The 17,071-nt window shown below is 53.9% G+C and overlaps 1 protein-coding gene across 3 annotated transcripts in view; it reads left to right on the top strand.

The window, feature by feature from the left end:
* AGPAT3 (1-acylglycerol-3-phosphate O-acyltransferase 3) overlaps positions 1-16,249 on the top strand; it is a 91,252-nt gene extending 75,003 nt beyond the window's left edge. For all 3 annotated transcript variants that reach the window (XM_081234750.1, XM_081234748.1, XM_081234749.1), the window contains 7 exons: positions 2,156-2,325; positions 2,918-3,079; positions 4,002-4,155; positions 4,635-4,737; positions 9,280-9,355; positions 15,155-15,353; positions 15,988-16,249. In XM_081234750.1, coding sequence (XP_081090876.1) covers positions 2,156-2,325; positions 2,918-3,079; positions 4,002-4,155; positions 4,635-4,737; positions 9,280-9,355; positions 15,155-15,353; positions 15,988-16,076 — 953 coding nt within the window. In that variant the 3' untranslated portion in view covers positions 16,077-16,249. The remainder of the gene's footprint in view (positions 1-2,155; positions 2,326-2,917; positions 3,080-4,001; positions 4,156-4,634; positions 4,738-9,279; positions 9,356-15,154; positions 15,354-15,987) is intronic.
* Positions 16,250-17,071: the final 822 nt, after the last annotated feature.

Below are 17,071 nucleotides of genomic sequence, written 5' to 3'. Positions count from 1 at the left end.
GTTCTACCTCCTGTCTCGGTGGCTTTGCCTCTTATGCACGTTTCATGCAAATGGAGCCATGCAGTGTGTGGTCGTGTCTGACTCCTTTCACTCACAGCTCAGTGTTTCCAAGGTTCGTCCACACTGTAGTGCGTGTGAGGCCCACGTTCCCGCGTCACTGAAAGACGTCACCCTGTATGGCTATGCACTGTCTGTTCATGCATCAGCTGACGCACATTTGGGTTGTTTCCCCTTTGTGCCTTTGTGAATAACGCTGCCATGAACATCCGGGTTCAAGTTTTGGCACAGACATCCGTCCTCATTTCTCTTGGGCATCTACCTAATGGTGGAATCGCTGGGTCCTCTGGTTACTCTGTCTGGAACATAGTTTTCCAATGTGGCTGCACCTTTTACATCCCCACCAGCAGCGTCAGGGGTCCTAGGCACCCTGTCCTCACCAGCACTTGCTATTTATTGTCTGTCTGTTGGATGCCAGTGTCCTGGTGGGTGTGACGTGGTTGCCTCGCCGTGGCTTTGGCCTGCGCTTTCCCGAGCACCTACTCGTGTGCTTGCTGGCCGTCTGTAAATCATCTTTGGAGAATGTCTGTTCAGGGCCTCTTGTCTTTCCATTCCTTGGGTCTTTATTCGTGCCTTGAATGCTGGCTGGAAGTCGCCAGGCTAACAGGTTCATCCCAGGGGGGGAGTTTGCCTCTGTTGACCTGGCCTGTGTCCCCTGAGAGCCCTCTCTGGTCCCTTGATGAAGCTTATGGCGAGCATGTCCTGGAGCTGACCTCTTTATGACCCCTCCTCTGACTGCCCCGAGGGTAGGAGGGACCGCGGTTTGTGGTTCAAGAGTGTTCAGGTGTTACCTTGAGAGTCGGCCTTCCGTCCAGTCCCCACCTTGTGTAGAAAAGGAAGTTAAGACGCCAGCACGTGGGGTGGAGCCGTGTGTCCCCCACTTCCACCTGGGCTGGTGGGGAGGAGAAACTTAAGTGGAAGGAGAAACCAGGCCCCGTGCCGAGTCCCATCCAGTCCCCCAGAGCCCTGTGAGGAAGCCACTACTGTCTCCTGTCAACGGGGAAACCGAGGCCCAGGCAGTCAGGCTCACAGCCCACTGTCTAAACGCTGGGCTGTCCTGCCCCATCAGCCTTCCCTGGCCTCCCTCCCCAAGGGCCGGTCTCCGGAAAACCGATGGCTTGGTGTCCAGCAAACAAAGGACAGGCTGTCTGGTGGGCGTCCTGAGCCTGGGAGCCACGCTTCCTGGTCTGAGGCCACCGTCCTCGGGCGCCTGGCCGTGGTGGGTGTGGTGTTGGCTGGCTGTGGGCCTGCAGGTTCCCCTTCCTGCTCTTCTGGGGACGGAATGTGTGCCGTCCCGTCAGTGCACAGCACCTGTGAGAACTGCAGTCGGACGTGACGCTAAAGGCATCCACCTGAACTCTGTAAAGAGTAACGTGGGTAAAAGTAGCAGTGCTTCACGTACATAAACTGAGGACCCCTGTGTAGCCCCATGAGCACCCTAGTTTATTTGTCTATTTCTGTGTTTTTAAGCTTCCTCTGAAACTTTCCACAGAGCCCCGGGCTCAGTGTGTTGGGCTGAGATTGGAACTCCACCACTTTTTATCTGTGCTTTGGGAATAACAATAGCACTAACTCAAGTCGCCTGAGACGTAGATGACATAACGTATGTAATTTACATAGCAGAGCACGTGGTATACTGTCGGTATTCAATAACTTGTAGTTGTTGATAATAATATAATATAATGCTGATGGTGTATTCTCTTAATAAGCAAATGCTTTGCTCACCATGCCATCCTATGGGATATTTGATTTTTAAGAAAAGCGAAGATCTGATTTTTAAGAAAAAATATTTTAAATTAAGTCCTTTAGATATGTTGGTCAGAAACACATCCACCTAAAATGGGTTCCCTCCTCCATCTCTTCTGCTTTCATTTGACTTCTCCCCTGACTTCTGCCTAGAGAAGCATAATTAGAATTTTAGAAAACTTAATTTTAAACATAAACATAAACCATCAAAACTCATTTCTAGCCGAAAATCCCAGTCGGGCTGATACCGTACAAGCCTGCCCACGTCAGGGAGCAGGGAGCAGGTAGGGAGGGCCTGGCCCGGAGTGCGGTGGTCTGCACCTCACCGACGTCCCTGCCTGTGTGTCCTCAGAGCTGGTCATGCTTCTGGAGTGGTGGTCATGCACGGAGTGCACCCTGTTCACCGACCAGGCCACAGTGGACCACTTTGGGAAGGAGCATGTGGTCATCATCCTCAACCACAACTTCGAAATCGACTTCCTCTGTGGGTGGACCATGTGTGAGCGCTTTGGCGTGCTGGGGGTGAGCGATGCGGGGATCCCGGGAGGGAGCGGGGTGCGAGACGCGAGGGTTGCAGGAGGGTGGGGCAAGTGACATGGGGTCCCAGGGAGGTGCTGGCATGGCTCCCTGGGGTCTGGCCTTCCCTCTGGTTTAGCCCCTGGTCCCTCCAAGCTAGGAGTCCAAGCATGGCTGACCGCAGGGCGCCTGGGACTGCAGGCTGCCCCCAGCTGCCCCAGGGCTTGCTCATGAGACCAGGTGTTAACTGCGTTTCCTCTCAAATCCTTCCTCCCCCGGTTAGCTCAGCCGCCTCAGATGAGACAGGATGAGGGGTCCCCTACGGTGGAAGCGCAGTGCGTGGCAGCCCTGGCGTCTTCCTCAGAGAGCCCCGGGCCTGGTGGCCAGCACAACCTCTTATGTCCTTGGCTCCTGTCCTGCCTGCCTGCCCGTGGTTTCCCCATCTGGTGGCGCCTGCACTCTGGGTCTGTGCTTATCTAGAGCGTCACACTCAGAGGCAGGGTCTCCCGAGGACAGCCAGTCCTGGGGGCGGCCTGCGGGGGCGTGCCCTCGGGGACCTTGCGGTCCTGATGCGTCAGCTGCTCTGCCCTCCCCCCAGAGTTCCAAAGTCCTGGCTAAAAGGGAGCTGCTTTACGTGCCCCTCATCGGCTGGACGTGGTACTTCCTGGAGATCGTGTTCTGCAAACGGAAATGGGAGGAAGACCGGGATGCCGTCATCAAAGGGCTGAGGCGCCTGGCTGGCTACCCCGAATACGTGTGGGTGAGTGAGGGGTGGAGCCGCACGGACTGTGCTGTCTTGAGTCTCAGGGGCGCAGCCTGAGTTCTTAGCGGTGAGCCGGCAAGAGCCTCCGAGCACCAGGGAAGCTGTCTGAGGAGGGCCGGGGCCCCGCCCCTCTGAGCCTGCAGGCTCGGGAACCCCTCCTGGACCACCTGCTTCCACCTGCCCCAGGTGGGACCCGCCACGCCAGGGGCACCGCCGCCCCTCACACCCGGCCCCACTCAGAGGAGAGCCTGCTCGGTTGAGCCGGGGCTCCCTGGAGACATTAGCGGGCCGTCTGCCCAGCAGCACCCAGGCTGTTCTGCCGAGTCAGGGCTCAGGACAAGATCTCGTGAGCTACAGTTCTGTGGGTTGACGTGGACTTCAGTTGCTAAAAGGTTTGCGCTGCACTTAAAACAGCCACCCTTCAAGGGCAGGGCAGGGCCCTGGGGTGGGGCTCTGGTGGTCCTTTCTGAGCCCCTGGATGGAGTTTGATGGACAGCCATCTGAAACGATCGGTATCCATCGGTTTGCATATCAGTTCCGGTCTCTGACGGCAGTTCTTTGAGAACTGGCTACTTACTTATTTGGTGTTTGTAACTCATCAAGGCAAAGGGATAGAAGACTTTGTTTTCCACTCGCCATCGGAAGGCTGCTGCCTAGGGATACCTTGTCTCACTCTCTCCGGGAAGTGTCTTTTCATTCCCTGAGAATAGGTGCAGGGCTGTCGCTGTCTGTGAAGGAGTTGTGTGCAGAGTGTGATTGCGGCATCTCTGGTCATGCCCCGCTCTGGTTGCTGGGGGGCGTCATTTCCACAAGACTTTGCCGCCAGGCGGGGGCACGTACACGGGCGATGAGGAGCCTGTCGGGCTCCAGTCCCGGTCGCCAGCACCGCACTGACCTCCGTCCCCTGTCTGTGTCTTAGTTTCTCCTGTACTGTGAGGGCACGCGCTTCACGGAGAAGAAGCACCGGGTCAGCATGGAGGTGGCCGCCTCCAAGGGGCTGCCCGTCCTCAAGTACCACCTGCTGCCTCGGACCAAGGGCTTCACCACCGCGGTCCAGTGCCTCCGTGGGACAGGTAAGAGCCACCCTGGGACTAAGAGCTGGGACTGTCTCCAGCCTGGGCTCCGAGCAAAGCAAGACGTGAAATCAGTGATTTGCCAAAAACCAGATCAGTGAGTTCCGTGTAAAATACAGGATGCCGGTGGCGTTAAAGGGAGAACTGAGTACTCGGATTTACACGTTGTAAGATTCTCGTATCATTTTTTTGAGGTGATAAAATACTAGTTAATGGAAAACAACTAAAATGATAATAAAAAAGTTATATAACTGGAAACCTTATAAAGGAAAAAATATATATCCAATTAATCCAAAAGGAAGGCAAGATGAAAGGGACAAAGAACAGGATGGATAGGAAAAGTAGCTTTAAACACAAACGTGCCGGTAAGTACAGTAGATGTGAATCAACTAAAAGGAGCCATCCAGGTCAGGAGCCGCGGCGCGCCCTGCTGCAGGGTGTCAGCTGGCACCTGGCACCCTCTGCCCCTCTCCCTGCAGTCGCAGCTGTCTACGACGTCACACTGAACTTCCGAGGAAACAAGAACCCGTCTCTGCTGGGGATCCTCTACGGGAAGAAGTACGAGGCGGACATGTGTGTGAGGTGAGCAGACAGGGGCCCACAGGGGCGGGGCCGGCAGGTGGGTGGGACTGGGGCCGGCTCCTCCCACCTCCTGGCTGCCTCCCTGCGGCCCCCATGTGAAGATGGCCGGCATTCCACCCTCCAGGGCGGGCACACGGTGGGGACAGTACAGAGCAAAGGAGTGGGTGCGACTTACAGGAGGAATGTTCCAGAAGCTCCAAGGGAGGCGTGACCCCTCCCACCAGGGGGAGCGAGGCTTTTTGGAGGAGGCTTCTGAGCTAAACCTTGGACAGCAAGTAGGACTTGCATAGACAGGAGAAGGACAAGCTGTCCCCGTCTGAATGGGACGCACATGTGTCCCCCTTTTCATGGTGGACAGCCACGCAGACCACCTGGGAGAGGAGGTGGGGTCAGGGCCGCATGCTGGGCTTCGGGCTCCTGGCTGCCTGGTCTGAGCTGGGAGGTTCCACCCAGCCAGCCTCCACCCCATTGGCTCAGAGGCAGCCCCGCCCGAACTGGTGAACGCAGGGCAGCTCTGGATGGCCGCCTTGGGACACCCGAGGATCCCCCAGAAGCGAAACTCAGCCCGAGGAGGGGCCCCATATGGCCCTTAAAGTGTCCCCAGGTTATCAGAAACTATTCCCGTTGGTCTGTGCAGTGAGCATTTATTGCGTGTCTGCTGTATGCACAGGAAGAGGGTAGAGGGATCAGAGAGAAGGGAGCTTCTGAAAGGATTCCCTGCTGCAGTGGCAGAAACGTGCTCGGTGGGCGGGGGAGCTCCCAGGGCCCATCCCAAGCCCTTCCCTGGGGCCGCGATGCAGAAACGTGCTCGGCGGGCGGGGCTCCAGGCGCCACTCTGGGAGCAGAGGAAGGGAAACGACAAAGTGACCGTCTTTTTCTCCAGTTTGTTGGGCCATAATGGCAGAGGCCACCCGCACCCTGTCCTCCCACCTCTGCAGAAGCCCTTGCGGCTGGCTCCGCTCCCTCCCCGCCCCCCCCATGGTGCTGACCTTTCACCCCGGATAGAAACCGGCCTCTCTCTGAGCTTTGCAGTGCAGGGTCTCCCTCCCACGGAACCTTACGGCCTGACGCTGCACTGCTTATGCAGTGACTTTTTGCTGGCACTGGTGGCTTTTGGCCTAGAGGGGCAGGGATCTCAGGGTCAGAGGGGAACAGAATGCCTTTTGGGTTCCATCCCGAGTGACTCGTGGTCTTGGTGAAATGTCCAGACGTCCAGGGCCACTGGCAGAGCCTGAGGCTCCACTGGGAGAGCGGGCTCCATGTCTGTAACACAAGATCAAGGTCAAGGACTAGGGCTGTGACCGGAGGTCGCTGTGTCTCTCCGCCACGCCACGCTCTGATGCTCCATGTTTTTCTGCCTCGTGAAGAGAACAGAATCCACCCAAAAGTCTTTTTACCTTAAAGCACAACCTGGGGGCTGCTCTATTCATTAAGTGGTGTTCTGACCTGATTCCGGCTCCAGGCCTAATTCCAGGCAGACCTTCCAGGTCCATGTGTCGTCTGGATCATCCTGTTTGAACTCACCAGTCTCCTGTTTCACTCACATGTGCCCAGAAAGGCAGGACGTTCCTGTGTGTATAAACCACTTAGCCCCATCTCTGTGTCAGCCCCATGTCGGCCACTGACCACCACTGACTTGGTGTCCATCCTGGTCAGTCTGACCCAAGGAGGATCTGACCGGCCCTCTTCTTGAGAGCTTGAGCCAGGACAAGTTAAAAAAAAATACCACTCAGTTCTCCTGCCCCAGTGTAGGAAGTTTCCAGGAATAATTTAGTGAAGATAAACAGGAAGCTGGGTGGCTTTTTCCCTCTGACATTCACAGAGGACTAGCTCAAAGTCGCTGTAAGGTCTCTTATTCCATCCCGGGATCAAGGGAGAGCCCAGGACCCTTGCCCTTAGCTCTCTAGAACCCCTGGCGGGGGGCTGACCACTGGTGGCCAACAGGGGCCCTGGATGGTCCCGGTCATCTTCACGGGAGCCCTCAGAGGCAGATGGTGCTCTTGTCCCTGGGTAGGAGGGCTCTGGCAGCCTTAGCCGCCCGGGATCAGAGCTGGTAGGTGGCAGAGCTGTGGGAGCCCGCCTGGTCCAGCTGCAGGCCGATGCTCACACCACCCTCTAGGCTATACCGCCCCTCCACGTGGGTGCTCAGCTCCAGCTGGAGAAGAGTGGTGCTTTAATCTGCTCCTTTTCCCCTTTGTTGCAGAAAACGTGAGGCTATATTTCACCCAATCATATCTTAATAAATATATTCTTAGAATTTCTAAACGTTTTAACTTACTGTTTTGTATTACCAAACGGGTGTCTTGAGTAAAAGCAATATCCCAGTGGGTCCAAAACATGCCTGTAATCAAAGAAGACAAGGTTCCCGTGACCCAGTGGAGTTGTGCCTCATTTCCCCGGGGGCCTGAGACTGGGCATGGCCAGGGCCTTGGGGATGGTGGTTTGAGGCTCTCCTGTGTCCATGCTGGCAGTTGGGGCCAGCGTCCTCAAAGTGGAGTCAACTCCAGAGTTGTATTTATGTTTTATCTCATCATTTAAAATTCTTATTTTATATATTTTGTCCTGCATATAACAGACATACAACAGAACCTGAATGTGGTAATGTGAAATCAGGGGAGAACAGTCACGTGAGTTTGACACTTTTGGCCGTCATCCCTCTGTGGACAGACCCCTTCCAACTTCCTTTCCTTCCTGAGACGGCACCTGTGGCAAACCCTTCAAGCGCTACTTCTCACCGTGTACTCCTGGAGGTCCCCAGCACCTTTCGGGTCCACAGAGTTAAACCGTTTTGTTTAGTAGGAGGTTCTAAGTCTTCTTCTCTCCTCTGAGCGTACAGCGGAGTCTCCCAGAGGCTGCATGACATGTGGCCCAGCATCGCTTGGATGTCTGGTTGCGTGTGTGCTTGTAAAACTGGGAAGTTTTACAAGATGGATGGTAAAGATGGATCAGTATAACCCACAAAAACCAAAGTTCTCAACTTTTAGAGACAAGAAGGTAGGGCTTTGGGCTTTTTCGTGGCGCAGTGGTTAAGAATCCGCCCACCAATGCAGGGGACATGGGTTCGAGCCCTGGTCCGGGAAGATCCCACATGCAGCAGAGCAACTAATCCCGTGCTCCACAACTACTAAGCCTGCGCTCTAGAGCCTGCATGTCGCAACTACTGAACCTGCGCTCTAGAGCCCGCGCTCTAGAGCCCGCGTGCCACAACTCCTGAGCCCATGCGCCACAACTACTGAGCCTGCATTCTAGAGCCTGCGGGCCACAACTACTGAGCCTGTGTGCCACAACTACTGAAGCCCACGCACCTAGAGCCCGTGCTCCACAACAAAAGAAGCCACCATAATGAGAAGCCTGTGCACCACAACTACGGAGCCTGCATTCTAGAGCCCGCGAGCCACAACTACTGAACCCGTGCACCACAACTACTGAGCCTGCACTCTAGAGACCGCATGCCACAACTACTGAGTCCATGCAACACAACTACTGAGCCTGCACTCTAGAGCCTGCGTGCCACAACTACTGAGCCCGTGCACCGCAACTACTGAGCCTGCGCTCTAGAGCCCACGTGCCACAACTACTGAAGCCCGCGTGCCTAGAGCCCGTGCTCCACAACAAGAGAAGCCACTGCAATGAAAAGCACCACACCGAAGAGTAGCCCCCGCTCGCTGCAACTAGAGAAAACCCCGTGCGCAGCAACGAAGACCCAACGCAGCCAAAAATAAATAAATAAAAATAAATTTATTTTAAAAACCAAACAGGTGGAGATCCCTAAACACATGGAGACTTGCCTCTGGCCGTGGACTTTTCTCCTGGCTCTGCTGTCACCGTGGGCCCTCTGAGGTGGGCAGCCAGGCCCCCGGAATGATCACGGTCCCTTGTTAAGTTACTGTTGCTCACACGTGCGCTCAGTGGCCCCTCCTGGCGATCCAGAGGTACTACAGTTGCCGTAGAAAGCGGTCCTTGCCCTGCTTGTGTTACCAGGTAGACACCTCCCCTGGTGGGGCTGGTAATTCAGCTGGTGATAGGGCTTGTACAGAAGTCAGTGTCATCGTTGAAGCCAGCCGTCTGTTAATTGAGATTAAAGTTTCGAAATCTCCACTGCTTTTCATATTTGAAGCAAATGGATTTCATTTGTGAAACACAAACTCTTCTTTGCCTCATAAAAGACACTCTCAGCCATGGTCACTCCCAAAGAACAAACTACTAAGAAAGACCAAAACTGCTTAATGAAGGGTCAGTTTTCCCAACGGAGCTGGGGGCGCAGTCTGCTCAGCTGACTGCTCCTGGGTGTCCCCGGGCAAGGCTTCCGCGCTCCCGGGCACATGAAGCACCTCCCGGCCCCTCCATGGTTCCCTGCAGTCCCACCGGGCAGTGCCCGAGAAGTTACTTTGATGTGTGTGTGTGTTTAGAAATTGAAAGTCAGATTTGAATAGAAAAGGCAGGGCTGACAAGTAACCCGGATGCATAATGATTTATTTTTCCCCTTTTCAGTTTGATGTCATCTGGTAATTCACTTTGCTTTCAATCTTCTTAATAAAACAGGAGATTTCCTCTGGAAGAGATCCCGCTGGATGAAAAGGAAGCGGCTCAGTGGCTTCATAAGCTGTACCAGGAGAAGGTAAAGGCGCTCGGCTCTCCCCACCCCACCCCCTTCTCGGGGTCTCACGAAGAGGTTTCAGAGGGGCAGCTAACGGGGCAGGCGGTAGCACGTTGGCTTCCTCTGGGGACGGGAGCGCTGCCCACTCTCCAATTCTTCTTTCCAATCCTCTTCTTCGTCTTTCATTTTCCCTAACTTTTGAGGAATTAACAAACTAGAGAAAAGTGTAATGGATACCATAATGCTTGTATAGCCATTGGCAATAACATTTTATCACGTTTGTTTCAATTTTTCATATAAAAGAAATTTGACCTATAACACGCATTATGTATGTGTATGTGTATATATATGATGTAATAGGTAAGGCACAATATACCTGATGGGACAGGCTTCTTATGATGACCCCACCCGGTCCCTCCTCCATCCCCCAACATGCCTCACCCCCGCCTTTATACTGTGTGTATGAAGTTTTTGGGTTTTTTTGTGTGTGTGGTACGCGGCCCTCTCACTGTTGTGGCCTCTCCCGTTGCGGAGCACAGGCTCCGGACGCGCAGGCTCAGCGGCCATGGCTCACGGGCCCGGCAGCTCCGCGGCATGTGGGATCTTCCCGGACCGGGGCACGGACCCTTGTCCCCTGCATCGGCAGGCGGACTCAACCACTGCGCCACCAGGGAAGCCCCTATAAAGTTTATTTTATACACACAAACAAACAGGACACTAGGTTATCATCTTCAGCAATAGGGGAGGCTTGGATAATCAGAAAATCCTTCTAGTATAATACACATATCCTTTTAGATACATTGACAAGTGCTGAAGAAAGTAAGGGAAATCTCTAGGGAGCAAAAGAGGAGGTGGGACTGAAATCCAGGTGGGAACGCTGTGAGCTGAAGCTCGAGAAGTTTGCTGGTCCACCCAACCTGAAGTCTTGAGTTTTAATGCCTACATGGAAGCAGAGAACAAAGATTTGACCTCACTCGGGGCTGGAAGTTGGAACTGAAGACCCTAATGAAGCTGGGACCCTCTGGGCGTTTCGCCCTCAAGTGGTTAAACTGGAAAATGTAACTGCCAGCATAGGAAGTGACTTTGAAGTTGCCTTTCCCCCTTGGTCTCTAAACGTCTCCCCGGTAATTCATAATCACAACGCTGTCCTCAAACAGGTGTGGGGATTGAAGTTATGCTAACAGCATAGCTCAAGAAGAACTGAGCCAAAATATTGCATAAAACGTGGTTCTAGGTGAATCTCTGTAGAGTCCCTGAGAAAAGCACATGTACAACTAGAAGAACACGACTCCAAACCTAAGCTGCCCGAGATTTCTTCAGGAAAGTTCTGCTGGAAATGCACTCGTCACCAACGTCCATGGTGGGCAAGTACAACAGGCAAACAGAAACATTAAACCCTCCCGAGACTCCAGCTAATGGAACCACCAGGCAGACTTGCATCAGTATGTTTGAAATGACTAAGCAAAAAAGAAGGGATTGAAAACAAAAGAACAAAACCTATTAAAAAATGAGACAGATTTGAGAAAAACCAAGTAAAATGTATAGGCATGAGAAATCTACTAACTGACAGCAAAATCTTAGTTAACAGATTAGATACAGCTGAAGAGATCATTAGTAAGCTGGCAGGTTTTGAGGACATTACTCAGAATGCAGCACAGAGGAAGTGAAAATGTAGAAAGGAAGTTTAAAAGATCCAGAGGATAAACAGAGGTCCAGAATGTAACAATTAGGAAGTCCAGAGGAGAAGGTGGGAAGAATGGTGAAGAGCAGTTGTCAGAGATAAACCAGAAAACTTCTAGAACCGATGAACATGGGTTTCGCCAGCTTCAAGAAACCCAAGTCTGGGATAGGATAGATAAAAAGAATGTATATAATGTACATATATGTGTGTACACATATGCACACATATACATTATACAAACATACACAAGATAGAGTAAGCCCAGAGAGAGAACAAAGAAAATAAAAATAGCATCAATTATTTAAGCACAAAGCAAAGCTACAAAAGAGTGAATCTACTGCACCAAAAGCTTTTCTTTAAAAATATTAATAAAATAGAAAGCCTTGGGCGAGACTGACCAATTAAAAAAGAGTGCCGGCATTAATGGGAATAAAAACGGTGACACAACCAAAGAGCAAGGAGTGGAAATAGTATGAGAGAATATGACAGCTTTATGCTCCTACATTTGAAAACTTGGATGAAATGTGTGATTTTCAAGAACAATAAAACTCTCCAGAAGAAAAAGAAACCTAAATAAAAAGGAATAGAGTGTGTGTGCATCACATGGTGGATGGGCAGAAAGACGCTGTATGCACGACGCTGCACAAGAGATGCATCTCTGGATCAGGGTCAAGTTTTAAAAGTTTGAAGGGACTTCCCTGGTGGTCCAGTGGTTAAGAATCCACCTTCCAATTCAGGGGACGTGGGTTCGATCCCTGGTCGGGGAACTAAGATCCCACATACTGCAGGGCAACTAAGCCCGTGTGCTGCAACTACTGAGCCCACGGCGCTCCGGAGCACACGCGCCACAACTAGAGAGAAGCCTGCGTGCCGCAACGAAAGATCCCGCGTGTCACAGCTAAGACCTGACACAGCCAAATAAATAAATAAATATTTTTTAAAGTTTGAAACTCTTACAAAGAGTGACATTTGCAAGCAACAGTATTTGTTTAGCAGGAAATGAGAACCCAGAAGTGCATTATTAGGAAATAGATACATTATGTATGTGTATTAATTTAACTGTGATTCAGTTAAAATGAATGAACTGCACATTATCAATCTAAATGAATCTTGAGAAAGCAGGTGTAAAAAAAAGCAGATTGCAATAGGCGTATAGTGTGATGCTATTCACAGAAAATCACCAAGCGCAGGCGCAGTACGGTGCGTTATCGTAGAGGTACCCGAGCACAGGAGTGCAGGTGTAAGCCCTTCCTGGGGATGGAGATCGCCAGCTGAAGTGTGATGACTCCTGGCGGGGATGGGACCACAGGCTTTGTCTTCATCTCTAAGGGTTACTTTCTAAAACAACCTGATGCAACTACAGCAAGTGACAGGTTTTGACATAACTGATTTATTTGGGTGTTTTCTATTATTTGCTATGTTTTTCCATAATATTGAAACATATACATTTTTTATCGCTTTTCATGTCACTTATATTGTAATTTGCATCAGGGACCACACTGTGTGTCACGTTCTCCCATTTATTCTGTTTTGAGTGACCATTGTTTGTTACATCTGTCAGCATTGACATAGATTTAATTCACCCCTTTAGATGCTGTGCTCCAGCGTGTGTGTTTCCCATGTGATGACGCCCCGTTTTGGCTGGTCGTCTTCCTACCTGTGAACATTTATGAACTATTTATGAACTTTCTGCTGTTCCCTGTGTGGCAGGGCATGTGTGGGAGCGTTTCTGCCAGATGTTAACGCCGTGACTGGTGGTAGGAGGCTCTGGTCCCTTGTGAAATGTCTCTAAGTTGTGCTTCAGAGAGCCTGCCCGTTATGTCCCCAGCCGAGCACGAGAAGCCCTTTCTCCCCGTCTTGTGAGTGGGGGGTCTGCACTGCCTTCGGCCCCATTGCCCCCTGCCAGGGAATACGCAGACCCTGAAGCAGCCAAACTGGGTGCTTTGGTCCTGCTGTAACACACGTGTTTCCGGAGACACCGACGCCTCTGGTCATTTACCAGTGAGCTCCGTTCGTAACGTGGAAACAGACCTCGGTGTCACCAAAGGGCCTTGAAGGGCATTCCAGACAGTTTCCCCATTTTGCAGATGTGGGAACTAAGGTCCTGAGAAGGAGGTGACTATCCTGTGGGTGGAACTGTCCCCAGGTCTCCCAGCCTCTGCCCCCCACCCCCGCCATGCTTGCTGTGCTGACCAGGCGGGGTTGGTGAAGGAAAGGGGCCTGTAATGACCGACGGCCTGGAGCCCCCGAGGGATGGGGCGAGGGAGGCTGGAGACGCTGATGGTTTAGGTGGGGTCAGTTTCTCTAAAGTTCCACAATAAGCACATTCAACAGAGGTTAGAAAGGGGAAAGACGAGATGAGTCAAGCAAGGCGTCAGGGTTGGGAGAAAGGACGTGATGTCCGAGCGACACGAGCAGCAGTGCGTGGGGTAGGTCCCTCCCCAGGAGAGTGGGTGACCTTCCCGTGGTCTAACCCCACCTGCACCTGCGAGCAGGACACGGACAAGGGGACTGTGCTCCTGGAGTTGAGTGCCTGGCTGGAGGTGGCCGGGTTGGCCTCTGGACCCTGCTCTGTGCCCTCCCAGAATGACGGGGCCTGGCAAGGGGGGGTCAGGAGCATCTGGAGAAACGTCGGGAAGCAGGAGCAGGCCCGTCGGGGGCGCGGGGTGCTGTCTGCTGGTGGGAGGGACAGCGACGGGGGAAGCCTTTGGGTGTGTGTGGGATTACTGACAGGTCAGGACGGGACAGAGGCTACCACCACTGCCTGGAGGCCCACCCCACGGGGAGGACCGCCAGGCGTGGGTGCCGATGGCAGGCAGTGGGTGAGATTGTACATGAGCATCTGCGTTAGGGTCACGTGTGTGTGTGTGTGTTTTATTCGGGTGATCAAAAGGCCTGTCACAAACTTGGTGCAAATCTGTAAGCACAGTGGACTCTCCTGCGGGGCTAGGTCCTGCCTTCTTGTTTCTGGGTGGCCTCCGGGCCCAGTTGACCTGACCCGTGAGCTCGCCAAGAGCCCCAGGGCGCCCCTGCTTCCCCCCCGACAGGTCCTCTGGGAGCAGAAGGAGGGCATGGCCCGTCTGTGTGGGGCAGGTGGTCAGAGCGGAGCTGGCCGAGCGAGCGGGCTTGAAGATGTTCTAGGGCTGCACAGGGGAGGGCCTTCTGGTGGGGGGCTCGTGTGGTCACCCGGAGGTGTACACATGGGCATAAGGGTCGCAGTGGCTCCTGACCGCACAGGACCTGTGGTGCCTGCCCCGTGCCCCGTCGACCAGCAGGGGCAGTTGGTACCTGACCACAAGCTGGAAGAGGCTGCGAGGCTGGGTGTTTGTAAATCCCCCTGCCCTGTTTTTATGTAATACACAACACAGCTGTAGAAAGCTAAATGCAGAAAATAAAATAGAAAAACAATGAGGACAGGTGAGATTTACTCCCCCGGGTAATTAAGATCGAGTGGGTGTGCATCTTTCCAGACTCTGTCCTAGACAAATATATAGGCGTACATATTTTTACTTAAGTGGAATTATGTGGCACTTAACTTCTTTCAGAAAACAAACTATCGTGAGTGTATCTCCTTGTTAGCACGTGACGTGTCGTGGCTGCAGAGAAATCTATGTCAGCATCGCAGTTTCTCAGGCAGCTGGTGCTCAGTGTTTAGCGTGTGTCCCGTTTCCCTGTTGAGGATGCTCTCATGTCCTCACCCGGGCCTCTGTCGTCCCATCATGAGCCACCAGGACACGGAGGAAGGAGAGGTTAAATAGCTTTCTGTGGGTGACATAGCCAGCGGGGGGTGATGCCAGGCCGCTGGACTCCCAGCAGGTGGTGGCCGCCACCCTCGCCCTGGCGATGTCCCAGGAGACAGTGAGGGGCTGGCCGACACCGCAGTCCTGGGTGTTGAAGGTGCGTGTCGCACACCAGGCACCGGCTGATAATTTTCCTAGGAAAGTTGCCCTGTCGAAGGGTTTGTATTTTTCAAGCTTTTGGTACAGGCCACTGAGGTTCTCCACGAAGGTCATGCCAGCTTCATCTCCCACCCGCAGCCTGCATGATCCGTCCCCTTTATTTATAGGTTGAGTCATTTTTCACTGTGGGGTTGTAACAACAGCACACAAAGAGGCCCCTTTTCTGGTTGACTGTTTCAGGATGCGCTGCAGGAGATGTATAACCAGAAGGGCGTGTTTCCGGGGGAGCAGTTCAAACCCGCCCGGCGGCCGTGGACACTCCTGAACTTCCTCTTCTGGGCCACACTTCTCCTGTCTCCTCTCTTCAGCTTTGTCTTAGGCGTCTTTGCCAGTGGATCTCCTCTCCTGATCCTGACGTTCCTGGGGTTTGTCGGGGCAGGTAATGAACGGGCATGATGGCGCGGCTTGAGGTTGGGAGTCTTCCGTGTGCCGGCCGCGGCGCCCAGGCCTGGAGATGGTCACCTGGGAGCCGGGATGCAACCTGAGCCTTGCCGGCCTCAGAGAGCTGCTCTGGCCACTGAGCCACAGGGCCGTGAAGACCATAGCCAGATTGCAGGGCCATCTGTCCAGAAAGCTGGCCGGCCATCCGCCCGCCTGGCATCTCGTTTTGAGAGCTGTGTGGGGAGGGCCTGGGCCACCGGTTTGCACTCGGGCAGTTAGGGGCGTGGGCTGGTGTGATGGGCTGAGGTTCCCAGGACGCTTTCGAGGCCCTGCAGCCCTGAGTGCACTGCTGGGCACCCGGTCTGTCGGGCACCTGGCTGGGCACTACGGCCCTCAGCCCTGGCTGAGAACTGCACCTCGCGGCGGGCACACACTCCCCTGGGCTGGTGGGGGAGCAAAGCCGGCCGCCGCCCGGGACAGGCTGAGCGGCCAGGGCAGGGAGGGGCGGAGGAGGGGAGGAGGCCGGCCTGCCCCGCCCGGGGAAGTCTGAGGCCGAAGGTCCGCCCGCCCCCGTGACGATTTTCCCAGCTTGCCAGCAATCGGTCTAACCTCACCTGTTTCCTATTTTAAAGCTTCCTTTGGAGTCCGCCGACTGATAGGAGTGACTGAAATAGAGAAAGGCTCCAGCTATGGAAACCAAGAATTTAAGAAAAAGGAATAATTAACGCCTGTGATTGAACACACATACACCTGACCGTGGTATCCAATTAACTCAATTAAAAACAGAGCAACACACACAGAGCGGGGGGTGGGGAAAAAAGACACTTAGAAACTATTTTTCTTATTAACTGGTGACTAATATTGACCAATAAAACTTGAGCCAAGAGCAAAGCAGTCGGAAGGCCCGCAGATGGAGACAGACGCCAGCCTCGCACCTGCGCGTCCGTTGCCGGCAGAGAGGCCCGGGGGACCCGCTCCCGGGACAACGGGTCTCACCCCTGCCGTCTCTCTAGAGCTCTGCCTGACCGAGGGAGCCTTTGGATGCTTTCTCTTCTCACACTTAGATCCAGTTTTTGGTTTTTATCCGTTACCTCGGGAGTTTCCTCCTGCCCCTCGCCTCCTCCCCTGTTCTCCCTGCAAACTCTCTTCCCCCGTCCCCCCGGGGGACGGTGTGCGTGGGTCCCGGGGTCCCCAGAGCACCCGCTGGTCCCGACCTGCTGGCACCTCGATTCCAGGCGATGGGGGCGGGGCCTGGGGGCGTCCCCTCGGTGATAAGCACACTGGGCGGGGCTGGCGGCGGGACACGCCCCCTGGTCGTTTCCGGAGCGTCCCCGCGCTGCCCACCTAAGCCTGCCTGACACACCTTAAATCGGTTTTAAAGCGAGCGGAGCCCGAGAACGCGGTGAGACGTCGAGTCCTTCCCGTGCCTGGAGCTCAGCTCCTCTGTGCCACCCGGTCGCCCCGCCGGGTGCAGGGGTGCAGGGCGGCCCCCTCCCCAGCCGGCCGGAGCCGGAGGCGCTGTGTGCCGGGGAGACCTCCGCCCGCAGCCCGCAGGACTGTTGGATTTTTGAAAAGGCAGTGTCACCATCACCCTGTCTTCTAAAGGAGACTGTTAACACGCAGCTTTTAGAGGTTTCATTTGCACAGTTGATCTGTTGATGGCTCTCAACTTCCTGATGGAAACTAGAGGTGGCGAGCCTTCCCCTCCTCCGCCGC

The sequence above is a fragment of the Mesoplodon bidens genome, assembly GCF_964165515.1.
Source record: "Mesoplodon bidens genome assembly, chromosome: 5".
Taxonomy (NCBI): domain Eukaryota; kingdom Metazoa; phylum Chordata; class Mammalia; order Artiodactyla; family Ziphiidae; genus Mesoplodon; species Mesoplodon bidens.
This window is presented reverse-complemented; position numbering and strand designations above follow the sequence as displayed.